Source organism: Artibeus jamaicensis, unplaced genomic scaffold (assembly GCF_021234435.1).
Source record: "Artibeus jamaicensis isolate MK-2021 breed Jamaican fruit bat unplaced genomic scaffold, CSHL_Jam_final contig_685, whole genome shotgun sequence".
In the NCBI taxonomy this organism is placed as follows: domain Eukaryota; kingdom Metazoa; phylum Chordata; class Mammalia; order Chiroptera; family Phyllostomidae; genus Artibeus; species Artibeus jamaicensis.
Window position 1 is genome coordinate 6,259,374 of NW_026521924.1, and position 18,338 is coordinate 6,277,711.

An 18,338-nucleotide genomic window follows, 5' to 3' on the forward strand; every position below is an offset into this window, starting at 1 on the left:
ATTGGTCAAAACAGAGGACTTTATTTTGGCAGAACATTTAGATCAGACTTGGCTCCTAAAAAGACATCTCTTCAAGTTATAAATGCTATTTATGAGGTTCAGAAAGAGAGTAAGGTGGGGTCCAGCTGAACTGAGGATTTCATCCTGGCAGATAAAGGGGAAACAAAAGGATCCCTTGTGAAAAGTTTTGGGTTTAAGGCTCAAACTGTAAAGGAAACTGAGCAGAGTGGATAAGATTGTTAAAAAGATCATTAAGAGGAGGAGGTCTTTCTTCTCAACACTCATATAGGCGCACACACACACATTTCCATGTATGGGGGCCATTGGCATAGAGACTCTGAATCTATAAAATTTAACAATACTTCTCACCCTCATTTTATACCTTGATATCTCATATGCTTAGGTGGGACACAGAGAGAAAGGGTGACTTTTCTTGAGAGAACATTGACCTCTCACACTCTAGTTTCCACAAAATCTCCTCCAAAAGGACCAACATTTGAGTCTTCTCAATTACTAACTTTCACTGAGAAGCCCTACCTGAGAGGATCCAGGGAGGACCACTCAAAGTGTGGACCTCAGACCATCGGGAGCCTCTGGAAGCTGCTGAAAGCTTCTGAAAGCAAATTCTCACCCCTACCCTCATCCCAGACTTGCTGAATCAGAATGGTTTTGGGAGTAGGGGAGCAAATTTGTTTATTAATTGTTCAAAGCAATTCTTATGTACACTCAACTGTTAGAAGCACGAGGCTGACAAGATCTTAGGGAACTGTCGGGCAGCTTTCTAAGAAGGTAGCCCCTGAAGGACTTTATGAATTCAAGAAGGACAATGCAAGAGGGCAGGTAGAAGAGAGTGGGTGTCCAGGACTCCAGAGTGAAAAGGGAGTTGGGCAATCATCACTCACCTTTCCCTTTGTCTGAGGCCATAAAACCAAGAGAGATACGTTAACAGTGACCTTTGGTGAAACACTGGGCCCTTCCTGCCATCCTTCTCATCTTTCCTGTGGCAATGCCTCCATTTGGGCCCCCCTTGACTTCATTTCCTGAGCTGCCCATTCATTTCTATTATTGTGCCCTACCAACAACTTCTCAGACACAGACACTGGTATCCTTTTTCTCAGTCATCTGGCTCCTCTTTCCCTGGTGCATGCACTGAAGCCCAGGACTCACGCTCTGTCACCGATCATGGCCTGGCACACACCCTCTCTGCAGTTCTCTCACTAGAGTCAACTCCATCCAAAAAGTTGGCGTTGCTGCTATCCTAGGTGCTTCAGGTTCAACTCAAATCAACCCAACAAGTTCTCAGTTGAGCAATTATACAAAATACTGCCTCACTCACTGGTTACAGTCAATCTCTTTTCCTTTGAAAGTGCCGTATAAACACAGACTTCTTCAAACATAGGGAGCATCTCAGAGCTCAAATGTACCAATCATGGTGCCTTAAAAAAATCTCCTTTAACTTTGGTTGGTGTCACTCAGTGGATTGAATACTGACTTGTGAACTGAAAGGTTGCTGGTTCAATTCCAGGTCAGGGCACATGCCTGAGTTGCAGGTCAGTTCCGCTGTTGGAGGCGTGTGAGGGGCAACCGATTGATGTATCTCTTGCACTTCGATGTTTCTCTCCTTTTCTTTCTCCTTCCCTTCCTCTGTCTCTAAAAATAAATAAATAAAAAGGTCATTTATCCTTAGTTTATGGGATTTTTAAACATGTTTTGTTTCTACTCTCTTTCTTCAGGAAAAAAAAAAAAAAAAAGCCCTGCACTCATTCACCCTTTACTCCCATCTATTTCTTGGTTGAGGATGACCTTAGGTCTCCACCCCATCCCCCATGCAGTGATGACCCTGACGATGATAATGGCAACTGCAGGTAAAACACGTTCTAAGTATGGAGCTAAACATTTTCCATCCACCCTTTAATTTTCCCAACCACCCTGTGAAGAAGGTACTATTACTTCTATTCTACAGATGACAAGACAGGTTTAGAGTGTTAAGTAACTTGCCCAAGATTATAGAGCTAATCAATAGCCATACTGGGATTCTAACCCAATTCTATCTATCTTTTATTCTTTATGTTTTATTGCCTCTACAGTCATAAGAGAAAATACATGTAAAAGTACTTTTAGCATGGGAAACACCATCCACAAGAAACTCATTCTTTTAACGACTCTCCCACACTTTCTGATTTCTTCAGTCCCCACTTGACAACTGTCAGTGTGGCATTTTCTCAGTTTCTCCTTCACCACAACTGCAGATCTCAGTCTTCTTATGTGTCCTAAAGCTTTCTCTCACCTAATTTTCCCAGCGCATTGCACCATGAGATGCACATCTGATGGGCCCTCTGTGGAAGAGAAGGCTCTGGTAATGTCATTAGCTCACTCACCTACTTAGCACATGGGTGTCCAGAGCCAAATTTCAACCTTGGCTATATGTTGGAAGATTTAAACAGCTTTGGTGCCCCGGCTCCAACCTAGACCTATTACACCAGGTCTCTGAGGGTGGGGCCCAGTCATCAATACTTTTTAAAGCTCCCCAGGTGATTCCAATGTGCAGCAGAACTGTGAACACTGACTACAGGTTTCATCTCCCTGCTACTGTTCTCATATTGTTTTATGTTCCTTAAGATTACAAAAAAACCTCCAGAATTGCCCTTACATCTTTGTTTCTCCAATGTCCTTTCTGGACCATCCAGCCTTCAGAAGTTCATTAAATGTTTCCCAGGCAGGGGATTGAGACTTCATGGGGGTCTTATAGTAATTTTCCTCACAGGGAATTCACCCTAAATTAGCCACCTGGGATAATTTATTCTCCAAATCTTGCTTGGGTCCCAACACAAGGCAGAACAATTTATTCTTTGATGCATGAATTAAATTTCCTATGTTCTTTTGCTTTCTCTGTAACTGCATGAACTATGGAACTCTTATGGAGAGCCTTTTCCCAGTCTGGAAAGACCTCAAAAAGTCTAGGAGCATAAGCTCTGAAATAAAAAGAGCAGGTTTGATGCTTTTTGGATATATCAGTATCTCATGACCAAATTTCTTAAAATTAAAGAAGTTGACTATAAGATCATACTTCTTGGTTTCAGGGGAGAGATCCAAGATATGTGGCTGTGATTAGCAATAGGGTAAAATGTTCATAGAGTTTTCTTTCACCACGTCCAAGACAAAGTGTAAAAAATTTGGTAGATGCTTAAACTGAATGACCCATAGGTAAAAGGTTACTTCAACACTCTGGAACCATTTCTGCTTCACCTCTGCAATTTTGCTATCTTTTCTGAAGTGAAAGCACAGTAAAAGAAAATTCAAATGTTACTTTTCATTGAAGACCTTATTTTAAACACTCTCAAACAAGGGTTACAAATCGAAGCTTCTAGATTAGAGAAGGGTCAGCTTCCAGGATAGGATGTCAAATCATGTGACTACCTTTCATCTCCTTTCCAACATATGAATTTAAGCCCAGGTTTACCTCGGCGACCGCACCTCAGTGAAAGAGAACGAAGAGGATTTTCAACAGGATTAAATGATATGAATAGCTTTCGGGTTTCCACTGGGGGCAGAATTGGGGGGTGGGGTGCTGCAGCAGCTGCTTCGAGAAGAGAATAAAGGATTTGCTGGAGCTTGTGACTGGGTGTATCTGCTGAGGATTGATCTGAGAGCCTTTCTTAGCCTCCTTTTCGGGGGAGGAGAAGGGCTTCTTTTCAAAGTCACATTATCTGGCAACAAAGCCTGACCCAGGAGGGTGGTGTTTGGGAGATTGCATGCTTGCTGAGGAGAGAGGTAGGCTCAAAGCCTCCCTCAGGAAGAAGGCACACAGGCTTCAACAAATGGGTCTGGAAGCTGGGAGGGGCTGGAGGAGGGAAGCCCAGCCTTCCTGCCTTTCCCCAAACCTCTAACCTCAGCATCTCCCAGGTGGCTCATGCTCCTGGTAGCTACCTCTGTGAACTCCTGAGGTGAAGGCTGTGCCATGTGCCTGGGAGCCAGAGCAATGTGTAGCATGAAGTTCAGAAAGATCACTCAGCGATTTCAGAGGACAGCGAAAATGGGGCAGTTGCTTCTCAGAGCACTTGGGCAGTTTCTTATAAAGATACGTTTACCATATGACCCAGAAATCCCACTCCTAGGTAATTACCTAAAAAAAAAATGAAAACTATGTTCACAAGGTAAACTTGTACACAAACTCTGTTTACAAGGGCTACTTACAGAAGCTCTATTTACAAGCACCAAGAACTGAAACAACCAGAAACATCTCAGCTGGGGAGGGATAAACACACTGTGGCACATCCCTACCACAAACTCACTCCTCAGTAAAAAAAAAATCAAACTGGTGATACATGAACCACATAATTGATGCATTATGTTACGCAAAAGAGGCCAGAATCAAAAGGCTACATACTGTGCTCCACCTATAGAACATTCCAAAAGGCAAAGCTGTAGCCGGGGTGTCCAACCCGCAGACCTTGGGCCTCATGTAGTCCCAGAGGGCTGTGAATGTGTCCCAACACAAAATCATAAATTTACTTAAAACAGTGTAAGGTTTACTTGTGATTATGTGTCTCAATATATTTAAGATGTGGTCCAAGAAAACTCTTTTTCTTCCACTGTGGCCCAGAGATGCCAAAAGTTTCGACATCCCTGCTAGGGCACAGAGGGAGGACTAGACTACAAAGGGGCAACATGAAGGGATGGGGGGAGGTAATGGAATATTTGTATCGCCACTGCAGCGGTGACTACACGACTGGATCATTTGCCAAAACTCATACAACTGTGCAGTAAAAAGAGTAAATTTTACTCCATGTAAATAAAGAAAATAAGTCAGTAACAGTTATGTCATAAAAGGTGTGAAGAGAGGTTTTAAAACTCCCAGCCCTTGTAGTGGCTTTCAGTAAACCTCTACACTCCTTTTTCCTGCTGGTGCTAACCAGGAAAGCAGAGACGACTGTTCAGATTCCCTCCACATTTTCTTGCAGCTGGTAAACAGGTGATTGTGTCTCCTGGTTACGTCCCAGAGGAGATTGTGGGAGGGCACAAGCAGTGGATATTCTGACTCTGACAGTCCCGGTTCCTTGCCTCGACTCTTTCTTCTTTCTTTCAAGAAGAATGTATGGCCTTGGCATTCCTTCTGGCATTCCTTCTTTTAACACAAATTCTCCTTTCATTCTCTCTTCAAATTATTCATTGGCAAATTGAAAGGCAAATTGTTTTGTGTGTACGACATGATCCAAGGACCATTCAGAACCTCCACTTCCTGCCAGGGGACATCCCAGGGGACACCCACATAACCACCTGTGGGTAGGTGGGCAGGGGAAGAAACAGATGTCTTTGTTAATTGCCTATGTTCAGGGTATGCTAGATCAGTGGTTATCAAAGTTTGGTCCCTGGAATAGCACTACCTGGGAACTTGTCAGGAATACAACTTCTAGGGTCTTACCCAGACTTACTAAGTGGAAACTCTGTGTTGGACTCCAGCCAATTGTGATTTAATGAGTCTTCTAGGTGGTTTTGATACATGCTAGTGACACCAACGGCCTACAATTTTGGTCTTTGTTGAAGACCTGTATAAAAAAGAGCTATTTAAAGAGGTTTGCTGGAAAGCCAAGCTATTCTTTCGGCTTAGAGATTACTGGTTTTCAAACTCAGCATGAAAACACATTGATGTGTGAAGACATGTCTGGCTCTGTTGTGATGTCTATTTCCAGCAATTTGCAACTGATTTGTTCAACAAATTCATTCAGCAACTACTTATAGTGCTCCTGTTACATGTCAGACACTGTTCCAGGCTCCACTAATAGAATGAAACCTTAAGCGATGCAAGGACAACTGCCATGCGCAGGTTTTGGAATCCACTCAAATATTTCACTCTACTTGGTAAGAGAAGTTAGTCTATTAGCTGCAAGTCAGTATTTATTAGAGAAGGGACAGAGCACACAGGTCAATGATTGGGGGAAGGAAAAAGGATAACAAGAGTCTCCTCTATCATGATTGTTTTAGGGGAGCCTGCAAATAACATTTTTAAGATAACTTGAGCAGACTCAAAATTATTCCTATAATTATGCCTCCTTAACTCACATTTCAGTTTGCTTTCTTAAGCGGTAGCTATTAAGGATAGTCACCCCAGGCTATGTTTAGCTCACAGAAGTTTACTAATGGCAATCATTACTCACTGAATGCAAGCAATTTTTGTGGTTCCGTTTTCTTTAAAATTTCACCCACAGAGGCTGTATTAGCTATCTAGTGCCACAATAGTGTGCATAACAAAGGAGGTCCAAACTTAGTGACTTAAAAAAAAAAACAGTAGTTATTTCTCATAAGTCTATGAGTTGGCTGGGCCAATTAGGCTGATCTCAGTTGGGCTTCCGGTGTGTCTGCAGTCAACTGGTGAGTCAGATGGAGACTGACTGATTAAGAAAGATCTTGGCTGTGACCACTCAGTTCTCCACATAATCTCTTATGTTTCAGCAGGTTACCCAACTTGTCTCTGGCAATGGCAGAGTCTTGAGGCAAGAGGAAGAATCAGAGTGTGCAAGAGGTGTATGCTTAGACTTGGAACATCACTTCTGCTTAATTCTGTTGGCCAAAGCAAGTCATAAGTCCAGCCACACTCAAGGGGTGGGAGGAACCAAAGAGGTGTGGATAAGGGCCAGGAGTAAAGTGTTGGGGTGATTTTTGCAATTAATCAATCATAGATGCATTTGTAATTATGAAAGCATGAAAGGATAGGTGAAGATGGCTTTAGAAGTAAATTTAAATTCTCTGAATCTAAGTTTGTAACCTTATTACTATTATCTGTGGATGGAGGTCTGAAAGAAATCAAGACATTTCAAAAAAACCTGAAGTCTAGTATTGTTTGATATCAGATAGCCATTTCATAATTTCTACTTGTAAAATTCACATTTTTGAGAAAGCTAACTGGTTTATTTCACTACTTATGTGCTTATAAAAGACTTTTTTTTATAAGTACCCTACATCACAAAAAGAAGGGGCTTATAGCTCACTATTTTACTTCTCAGAAAAAGTTTACAGAATTTCATCAACATCTATACATTTACATGAGATCTCACTTGGAAAAGAAGAAAGGAAAGAAGAGAAGGAGGGAGAAATAGGGGTTGGGGGAGGGAGGAAGGAAGGAGAGAAAGAAAAAAAACAGAAAGAAAGAAAGACAGGAAGGAAGGAAGGAAGGAAGGAAGGAAGGAAGGAAGGAAGGAAGGAAGGAAGGAAGGAAGGAAGGAAGGAAGGAATCCACTGTATCACTGACCTGGGAAATCACAATCATATAAACTAGAATATTAGTGAACTCAGGAAAACTGTGCTTGCTGATCTTTGGACAGGGTGATTTGTAAATGTCTTTTGAACAAGAACAATTAAATTGTTAGGAATTTAATCTATAATCATTTCCTACACATGATAATTTATTCAGTGACTCAATAAATAGTTGCTGAACAACAATTCAAAAACAAAAAAGCCACTGCACTAGATATTTAGGGATCATCTTTGGATTAAGCAAAACTATCATCGGAAAAATCTATACTTGGGTCAATTTTATCTTTCCTTCCTTACTTCTGTCACCACCCCTGTCCCCACTCCCACCTGGCTTTCTTTGAGCAGTTCTTCAGTGTCCTGCCCTTGATTTTAAGTGTGTGTCATTCTAAGAAACAATTGCATTTCTCAGCATTCCATAATGTGAGACCTATGCCTCCCCAATGTTAATAATTACATACCCACACATATGTGAATGTCTTTCATTACAACAGGCCAGGAAAAACCTTGCTTCATCTGAGAGACTAGCTTGTTGTCTCTGCATCAGTTAGGTTAATCTTGAGGCTAACTGTGTTTTCTTGGTCACTCTGGTTGTCTGAGCCTAGCATCCAATTTTCAATTCACCTAATTATGTTTTATCTGCCTGTTTCCATGTACTATTGTTCCTTCCTAATATTGGTTTTCTACCTTTAACTCTATTTTCATTAGTCCTGATATTTATTTAGTTGTATATTTCACTGGAAGTTGCTTGTTTTTGTTATTTTTTTAAAAGAATATACTGGTCTATAAATATTTGCTTGGGTAAATAACTGAGATTTCTCGTTATAATACTGAACTTGCGATGGGATGACCCAATTGTAGATTTGACTAACCAATATTTAATGATACAGCATGGCATCATTCAGTGGAAGTACATTTAATAACACCTGCCTAACTATAAACTTTCTGTATTCAATGTGGATTAGACCTTAATGTGCATACAAATCACTTGGGGATCTTGTAAAATTGCAGTCTCTGATTTAAAAGGTGCAAGGGGGGATTTGAAAGTTTGAATTTCTATTGAGCTTCCAGGTGATGCCAATGCTGCTGGTCTTCACATTGCATTCAGAATAACTAGAGATAGAGTTTATACAACCAGCCAAACTACGATGACCAGCATTGCAGCATTTAGAGTTGACTTATTTGCTACAACCATTTGGTAAATATGCAAGTGATTCATCCTTGAAAAATTGGTTCAGAAAGCAGATGGGTCCATGCCTTCTCATCCCTGCATGCCAGGCTCTGCCGATCCTGTCTGTAGCATCAGCATCATGTTTGCCTAAAACTGAAAGAGGGAAGGAACAGGGGGTGGTTTAATGGGTACAGAGTCTCAGTTTAGAAGGATAAAAAAGTTCTGGAGATTGGTTTCACAACCAAATGAATGCACTTAATTCCACTGAATTGTACGCTAAAAAATGGTTGATGGCTGGATTAAGACTAAGTCATAAGTAAACATGGCTCACCTACTCATACAACTGCAGCAAAAATTAGAACTAAATTATAAAATAACCATCACCCTGGATTATAAGAAAATTGGGCTGTATAGAAGTTTGACAGTCAAGGAATTGAAGAAGTCACATTCATTCAGATGGTAGTAGGGGCAAAGATGAGGAATGAACCACTCCCACACTCACGTGTGGTGGATAAAACTCAGGAGAGATATCCCAGGAGTAAGGGATCCCAGTGTCACACCAGACCACCCAACTCAGGGTTCCAGTGCTAGAAAGATAAGTCCCTATCATTTCTGGCTGTAAAAAGCAGGACAGTTGGGATGATAGAAGAAACTGCAGGATTGTTAGGCAATTTATCTTAAAGGTCCCATAATGGACTTAGGACTTATGTGGACTCACTACCACTGGGCTCTAGCGCCAGGGCAGCAACTTAAAGAACACCAGAATCAAATAGAGAGAAACTGAAGTGTCTGGCATCAGGTCAAGGGCTGGGAGAGAGCTTCCTCCCAAACAAAACTCCAGAGGTCAGGCAGTGGCCATTATCCCTTCTCTGAGCTCTTCCCTACATGAGCCACAGAGCAGCTGCACCATTTCTGAGACTCCACCAACCTAGTTCAAGGGGTTGCCCTTCCCTGGCAATTACCTAAGGCTCCACTCCATACAACTTCATGGGTGCACCTTCCTACATTAGGCCATGCTACTAAAACAGGGAATCAAAGCAACTCTACTTAATATATAGAAACAAACACAAGGAGGCTTCCAAAATGAGGAGACAAAGCAATATGGCCCAAATGAAAGAACGGAACAAAACTCCAGGAAAGGAGTTAAACCAAATGAAGATAAGCAACCCAGCAGATTCAAAGTTCAAAACACTGGTTATTGAGGTGCTCAAGGAACTCATTAGGTATTTCAACAGCATAAAAAAGACCCAGGCAGAAATGAAGTTTATACTATGTGAAAGAAAGAAAAATTTACAGGGAACTAACAGTGGAGTGGATGAAGCCAAGAATCAAGTCAATGATTTGGAACATAAGGAAGAAAAAAATTCAATCAGAACAGCAATAAAAGAAAAAAAATCTGAAAAACAATGTTAGGCTAAGGAGCTTCTGGGACAACTTGAAACACACCAACATTGTAATCATAGGGAAACCAGAAGGAGAAGAGGAAGAGCAAGAAATTGAAAACTTATTTGAAAGAAATAATGAAAGAAAACTTCCCTAATTTGGTCAAGGAAATAGACATACAAGTCCAGAAGCACATTCCCAAATAATATGGAAGTGAAGAGAACCACAGAAAGACATATGATAATTAAAATGCCAAAGGTTCAAGATAAAGAGAGAATCTTAAAAGCAGTAAGAGAAAAGCAGGTAGTTACCTACAGTGGAGTTCCCATAAGACTGTCAGGTGATTTCTCAAAAGAAACTTTGCAGGATAGAAGGAACTGGCAAGAACTATTCAAAGTCATAAAAAACAAAGACCTACAACCTAAATTATTCTATCCAGCAAAGCTATCATTTAGAATGGAAGGGCAGATTAAATGCTTTCCATACAACGTAAAGCTAAAGGAGTTCATCATCACCAAGCCATTATTACATGAAATGTTAAAGGGACTTATTTAAGAAAAAAAAGACCAAAACTATGAACATTAGTTCATAGAAAATGGCAACAAATTCACAACTATCAACCACTGAATCTATAAACCAAACTGAGCAAACAAGCAGAACAGAAACAGAATCACATATATGGAGTTCATTTGGATGGTTACCAGCTGGGAAGGGGACGGGGGAGAATGGGGGGAAAGGTACAGGGATTAGGAAGTACAAATTGGTAGGTACAGAATAGGTAAGGGAATGTTAAGAACAGTATAGGAAATGGAGTAGCCAAAGAACTTATATGCATGACACATGGACATGAACTAAAGTGGGGGGATTTTCACAGGCAATGGGAGGTACTAGGTGGAGTGGGGCAAAGGGGGAAAAATTGGGACAACTGTAATAGTATAATCAATAAAATATATTTTAAAATGGTTGATGGCAAATTTTGTGTTATTTTACTACAATTATTTAAAAAATCATTCTCAGCCCTGGCTGGTATAGCTCAGTGGATTGAGTGCGGGCCTGCGAACCACATGATCGCAGTTCCATTCCCAGTCAGGGCACATGCCTGGGTTGCAGGCCAGTTCCTGGCAGGGGACACACGAGAGGCAACCATACATTGATATTTCTCTCCCTCTCTCTTTCCCTTCCCCTCTAAAGATAAATAAATAAAACCTTTAAAAAAATCTTTCTCAGAGCTGATCGAATTTCTCAGCTGTGTAAAGGGCACTGCAGGATATCCTGAGGCTGTATTTTTCCTTAATTGCTTACCTCTTAGATTTCTAGTAATGTAGCCTCAGACTGTGGCCCTAGAGTGTTAGACCGTGACAGTACTGTTCTTCATAGCTACACTGCACTATTAAAGCAATTACGCATATGATCTATTAAATATCCCACCTTCTCTTCGCATGAATTACTGCCAAACTATCCTACAATAATATAATTGACTTCTCTAGTTTTTACCTGTCTTTGAAAAAATATCACTTCCATGTAGCAATAACCATCTTTTAGAAATTAAACTTTCTCTTTAACAGTCATTCTAAGTTTTGTATGCCTCAGTTTTATTTCCAAAAGAAAACTTTGGGAATCATTTCTGAATAATGCTTATGGAAATCGGTGATCAGTAAACCTATGTTATGACTATGTTATGCAATATCTAAGGATCTAGAAATTTACAGATATCACTTGTGCCAATATCTCTATGCACACGTTAATGTTTCTTTAGCCATCCTTGAGCGCTCTTGGCATAAAAACAGTAGTAAAAAACAACAATTTACCTTCCAAATGAAAAATTGAGCATTGCAGTCATTCACTTTTTATATTCTGAATAACTTCAAATTTTGAGAAAGCCATCAGTAAATAAATCATTGGCTTGAGCACAGAAGTGTCAAAAACAGACACAGGCTTGTAATTTATTGAGAACCATTAACTGAAACATGAAATCCTGGGATGTACAGTCCTGTGGCTTTTGTGCCATTGGCAGGTGTAATCACCTTTCTTTGACTCTCACACCTATGTATGTTTTGAAATTTTCTCAGATAACTGATTATGTAGCTCTCCTTTTCACAAGTTCCAACAACTACTTTGATTTTTTTTAAGATCTGGAGGCAGATTATGGTTGGCACAAGTTTAGAAAGCCAAGTGCAAATGAGAAGAAAAGGTGCTTGTGGAGTAAATCCTATTGTGATCATTTCTGTGGGGGCCTAAAAAAATAATCCTTCTCCTCTCACCTTCTGAATTCTTCTGGCTGGGCTAATCAAATTAACAGCGAGAGATCAATAGGAGAAAATAAAAAAATTTAATACAGTGTGCGTGGGAAATTCACACAGCATGAAAATTCCATAGACAATGAGACAACACTGGGTGTATATGACACTTGGGACAAAGAGAAAAAGTTGGAGTGGGGGAACAGGGCTTAGATTTCAGAAGTCAGAATAAGCAATTTACAGGTGGTTGAGGAAGAGTAGAAAGCGCACTGCAGGTAAATTTTTGCTAAGCAGCCCAGAAACAAAGGGGCACCGGGCAGGGGGTGAGCTAGTAAACAGGCTTGGAGTCATCCTAATTCTAAGGTGAAAATGCTTAAAGTAATTATGCCAAGGCTCCCTTCCTGAAACAGGTTTTTAAAACTCAGAATCTCTTTAAGAAAAGGGGCAAGTAAAAAATCACCACCACCAACACAACAGAACAAAACAAACAAAAAACCCTACAAAAAACACAATAATGCTTCCTGAGTTTGCTCAGCTTTAATTGATTTCAGTTTGAAATAATCTGCATGTCAGGGTAGCACATTCCAAAGACACAAGCCCCCAATGCTCCCTACTTCTGGATGGGTAATTTCCAGAGCTTCTTAGGGGACAGAAATGTTTGTGAGAGTTCAGTCATACTTTGCAATTATAGAAAACTGTTACTTGCATTGAGCTAAGTCAACTATACAAATGGACCAATTTGTTTTTTAAAATGCTGTTCTGGAATATCTGTAAGTCGAGTCAATTTAGGTGTCATTCACACAACTGACAATCCTCTCTCTACATTATCAACAAGAGGAAAGTGAGTGAATCATTTACAGTTGTGTTGAGAATACCAATTTAACAGCAATTTACAGCCAGAATTTTTAATTAATATCAAAAGAAAAGAATACGTTTTATAAGTGGCTGGAATTTTTTCTTCCCAGCCCCAATAAAACTATGAAAGTTCATAAAGAATCTTAGGGTTTAATTCAAGGAATGAAATGAGGAAATAAATCCAAAGGTTCCTGAATTTTCCATCTTGGGTTTTATGTGACTTTCTTTGATTGGCTTGTTAAAGACAATGTGAACATATAACTATTTGTCTTACTAGGTTTCCATGTAATCACTGTGAGACAGGATTGAGGCAGGACAGGCAAAATTATAAACGTCTGAGCTCAAAACAATATTTAAAATGAAGCTCATACAAAATTTACTGTTGATAATGCAAGAAATTCATAGTTCTGGTTTCCAAAGAAAGTTAACTCAAATCTCTTGTGTATGTAAAATGAAGTTTTGAAAAAAAAAAAGGTTGGATCTACTCAATTTATGTTTGAATGTATAAACTTTTGGCCTGGTTATGGTTGCTGTGGGAACTATAACTTAATCCTGCCTTTTTTCATGTCTAATTGTGTCTAATTTGTTGCCCAAAGGTTGTCTTTTTGTCTCCTTTTTCTTGATAACTTCTTGTGATGATGTAGAAAAATAATCCACAGAGGTGGATGTGGTTTCTTGGGGAGCTGGCTCGGCAGAGTTACTAGGGCTGGCATTTTCTGCCATGATAATGTGGTTAACAAAAAAAGAGCTTGTAGGACACATCAGTATCCTTTGGTTCTTCTGGAAAAGAACAGAAAGGTATCACATCTGCTTTTCTGTAGAATAGGGCTCATGAACTTGCCTTAACTTTTCTGCAATATTCAAACAAAGAAAAAGGAAGATATCAAAGGATGTTTTACAAGTCCCTTATATTTGGACTTTCTCCTCTTATTTATTGGAAAGAAGAAAGGAACGAGGAAGAAATGGATGAGGAAAAGGAACCTTATTCTGCACTGTCATCGTTCCAGACAAGCATGCCCTCCAGTCTGTGGTGCTGAAGTCCCAAATTTTGAATTGTCCACCATATTCTTTGCATCCTACACAATACCTGGCATATCAATAACTATTTTTTCTTAGCATTTTATAGTGGAAAATTTCAAACAGAGAAATTTGAAAAAATTTTATGTGATTACCAGCATTCCCACCACGTGGATCCAATCTTTAGCACTTATTGTGCTTTAGCATCTATCTATCCATCTAGACATCCTCTACTGGTCATTAATCCCTCTAATTACATATTTCCAAGTTGCAAATATTTTTTCACTTCCCTCTAAGTACTTCGGCACTTCCCCCAGCTGGTGTGGCTCAGTTTGTTGGGTGTTGTCCTGCAAACCAAAAAGTTACCAGTTCAATTCCTGGTCAAGGTACATACATACCTGGGTTGCAGCTTCACTCCCCCAGGGCACATATGGAAGGCTGATGTTTCTCTCTCAGATGGATGTTTCTTGCCCTCTCTTTTCCCCTCCCTTCCTCTTTCTAAAGTCAAAAATAAAATATTAAAAGATAAATACTTAAGCACTCATAATTAACTCGTTTAATATTACATTATTCTCCTTTGGACATATAATGAAATACAAATTAAGTGTACCATTTAATAAAGTTTGTCAAGTGCACACATACACCTCTGTAACCCAAAGCCTCCTGAAGATACAGAACATTACCCTGCCCCCAGAAGAGGCTTAAAGCCCATTCCCAGCTGTCTCCACTCTCCTATCTCCCGAAGCAATCAGTTTTAATTTTTATTTACTGTAAATTAGTTTTGTTTATTCTAGAACTCCAAATAAATGGATTTTTACATTATGTAGTCATTGTGTTTACTTTCTGTCAGTATACTTTTTGAGAGCATCCATATTGTTTAATGTAACATAGTCCTCAATAAATAATGATTTGCTGATTTTTATCAGTGTTGATAAACCAGGGTTTTAAGTTGACAAAATGTACTTAAATACAATGATAAGAGTTTGAATGTCTCTTAAGTCTTTGGAGGGGTTCAGCACTGCTGCTTGTTAATGATTCAATAAAGGAAAGGCAAGCTTTGTGGGAAAAGAAAAATGAGGCATCATCTCTTTAAAGTTAAAGAGGATTCCCAAGGATGGTTATGGTTTGAGCACATGAGACAGGCCAGAAGTGACTACATCTTCTAGTCACAGGTATGGTGTGATGGTACAATGTGCTGTTTTTCACAGGAATGGTTTTCGGAATGTTCACATACTCCAGGCTATACCCAAAGGCAGGATGTGACCTGGCCAAATCTGCGTGAGTTCTTTCCAGAGTAGTTCCCCATTCTCTAGGGAGGGAGGCTGAGAACTGGCTGTGGGGAAGTGGAGCTTCCACTTGATGTCTGTTGCGGTAAATGTGACTGGCTTTTTGGGGGAGTACCAATTAGTTGGAAGACTCCCAACTGAAAATTTTCAAAAGAATTCCCTCAAGCCCGTAAGTGTCTTCTCTAAAAGTGGGTTCCCAAGCTCAGGGAGAATGAGTGACACTGTGCTTTTTGATATGAGAATTTTATTAGGGATTTGATATTTCTGTTATTGTTAATCGAGTAGTTTTAACCCCTGAGAAATCTATTCCCTTTCCTAATATTCAAGGGGGCTAAATTCACCTGTAGCGTGGAGCCGAACCTCCCCCTGCCACCCTGCCCTGCCAGTTTACACACAGCCCAAATTACTACCAGGAGGCACCTGCGTCTCAAGTGGCCCTCTCCGGTTAAGTCAGGTGGCTGGATCTAAACTCTTCAATGAAAGGCCTGGCTCCACAGCCTCCTTCCTGAGGGTGTGAAGGGGTCCGGGGTTGGCGGGGGAGATAGGCCATAGGGTACAGAATTAGAACAGGTTCAGGCAATGGGAACTCCAAAGTTCACATTTTAAGACTTCACCAGCCTTCATAAATTGTGCTTTTTCCACCACAAGCATTTTGCTTTTAAGCCATCACTCAACAGCCCAACTGGGAAACTTAGGGGTAGGGGTGAGAAGGGGCAGACAGGAGGTGGGGAGATTAGTTTATGGAAACTAGTAAGCCTGTATAGGAATACAGTTGACAACTGGATGCCTTTTAGGATAACTGGGGGAAGCAAGGACTGGAGCACATTAAGACAAAATATCCAGGTTGCTACTACCTATGCCAGCTGCAAACCTGTTCTGCTCTTAGATATGGCTCTTTGAAAATATGAATTAATTCTCTCACCAATGAGCACTAGATGGGACACATTGCCATTAAGAAGGTGCCTTTGTTGGGTTTATGAAATGCCAAGATTCCTAAACCACACTTGGTGGCTTTGAACAAATGTAAAGAGGTCAGTTAGCTGCCTTATTTCCCTGCATGAAACCTAGCACTAAATATACGGTCCATATTCAGCCACCCATTAAGTGTAGTCAGTAAATGACCACAAATTACCCATCCTTTTATGCTCTCATCTCAGAATGTTGGAAACTATTTTCCCTGGACCCACTGCAGCCCATCATGTCCCAAAACTCGAGTCAGGATCTGGTCCCTAAATAGTCACGCTTTTCTGCAAGACATACCCAATACAAAGGCCAAAACTTTGTCCATCCTTGAGTGTAAATCATTCTTTTCCTTAAAGAGGTCGTCCCCTCAAACACAGCAGTAGGTTCTCTAGAAGAGGGGTTGAGAGGCTTCGGCCAGCCCGCAGGTGTTTAACCTTGTTTTTGACCGTAGGCTCAACTCGAAGTGGAAAAAAGAATTCGTTTCCACTACCACCCCAGAGAAGCCAAGTTCGGCTGCAGAGCGATGGCGAGGGGATGGTCGCTTCCAGACCCATCTATTGCCACCCAGAAAGCTGCTCCGAGGCCGCCTACAGTGCAATCCCGGCACTGCGGCCAGGGTAGAGGGGCTGGACTAGTGCGAGTCCAAGCCCACCAGCATCTTTGCCTTGCCCTTTCCAAAGCTCGAGCAGGGACCCCGGCTAGCCCGCCGCCCTCTTCCCCGGTTTCCCCTCGCTTCTGCCCTGGCGTGGTTTGGGAAGGAAGCTATAAGCCCTCCTAGGCTACGCAGACTTGGATTTGGGAGGCGGGGCGCGCCCGAAGCTTGCCCTCGAATCTGGCGCAAGCCTGGCTCCGGGATAGTTTTTCAAAGTTCCCAGTAGCGCCTGCCCAGGTCGCCTCCGCCGGTGGAGCAGACGGCGGCGAGCGCGCCAGCCTCGCCGCCGCCTCTGCCGCTACTGCCGCCAGCTGCGCGCTCTGGGCGGCTCGCTCGCGGGAAGCGGGCCGGGCTCCCGGCGGGCTAGCCCTCCTCCTAAAAGCCGCAGCTGACGCAGGCGGCTCGGAGGGCGGAAGCTGTCCCGCTCCGACCGCTCACACAGCGCGGCGACGCCTACACCTGGGGTCCCCGACGAGCCGGCAGAGGCGTCCGGCCCAAGGCACTGGAGAGGGGCGGTCGGTGCATAGGGTCCCAGGGCGTCCTTTTGCAAGGGACACCGCTAAGTTGGTCCTCGCACCCTCCCTCTGTTCCTGCCTGATCCAAAGCTCCCGAGGGCGGGAGTCTGGGATGGGCCCCCGGACGTCTACGCCGTCCGCTGTTTCCCGAACCTCCTAGCTCCTTCCAAGTTCCTCCCAGTACTCCCCCTACCCATCAACCCAGAGGGGAAGGGGCGTGTCTCCGGTGGACACGCCCCTCATGAATATTAATAGACGCGCATGCGCCTGCCGGGCGCGCTGGGTAAAGGTGGCCAGCCGGGGCCGCGGCTCCCAGACGGGCTCTCCGAGTCCCTCTCTGAGAGCTGGGTGGGCACGCGTCATTGTGTTACCTGCGGCCGGCCCGCGAGCTGGGCTTGGGTTGTTTTTTTTTTTCTCCCCATTCTCTGTGCAGCTGATCTGAAAGGGAATAAAAGGCCGCGCATAATCATAATAATAAAAGAAGGGGAGCGCGAGAGAAGGAAAGAAAGCCGGGAGGTGGAAAAGGAGGGGGAGAACCTCAAAGAAGCGATCAGAATAATAAAAGGAGGCCGGGCTCTTTGCCTTCTGGAACCGGCCGCTCTTGAAAGGGCTTTTGAAAAGTGGTGTTGTTTTCCAGTCGTGCATGCTCCAATCGGCGGAGTATATTAGAGCCGGGACGCGGCGGCTGCAAGGGCAGCGGCGACGGCAGCACGGGCGGCAGCACCGGCAGAAACACCAGCGCGAACAGCGGCGGCGGCGTCCCGAGTGCCCGCGGCGCGCGGCGCAGCGATGCGGTCCCCACGGACGTACGGCCGGCCCGGGCGCCCCCTGAGCCTCCTGCTCGCTCTGCTCTGCGCCCTGCGAGCCAAGGTAGGAGCCCTCCGGGCCTCACTTTTACGGCCCGCCCTCTCTTTTCCCTCGCGACGCCTAGGATGCCTGCGGTTGAGCGCCGCGAGCGGGGTCAGGAGTCCAGGGTCGCCCGGCTCCCGGCCGTGCCCCTGTGGTGGGGCT

The 18,338-nt window shown here is 42.6% G+C and overlaps 1 protein-coding gene and 1 long non-coding RNA gene across 3 annotated transcripts in view; one reads left to right on the plus strand and one right to left on the minus strand.

The window, feature by feature from the left end:
• Nucleotides 1-412: 412 nt before the first annotated feature.
• LOC119042687 (uncharacterized) lies at nucleotides 413-16,784 on the minus strand. Of its 2 annotated transcripts, none has more exons than XR_008392634.1 (3): nucleotides 16,458-16,784; nucleotides 14,310-14,409; nucleotides 413-1,650 (listed from the first exon to the last, which is right to left on the minus strand). It is a non-coding gene; the product is annotated as an uncharacterized LOC119042687 (long non-coding RNA). The 2 variants fall into 2 exon arrangements; XR_005081268.2 differs by lacking the exon at nucleotides 413-1,650 and adding an exon at nucleotides 8,463-8,572.
• An 830-nt stretch (nucleotides 16,785-17,614) lies between these two features.
• JAG1 (jagged canonical Notch ligand 1) overlaps nucleotides 17,615-18,338 on the plus strand; it is a 35,537-nt gene continuing 34,813 nt past the window's right edge. Inside the window, exon 1 of the mRNA XM_037136447.2 lies at nucleotides 17,615-18,197. Within this exon, the coding sequence (XP_036992342.1) occupies nucleotides 18,117-18,197 (81 nt within the window). The 5' untranslated portion in view covers nucleotides 17,615-18,116. The remainder of the gene's footprint in view (nucleotides 18,198-18,338) is intronic.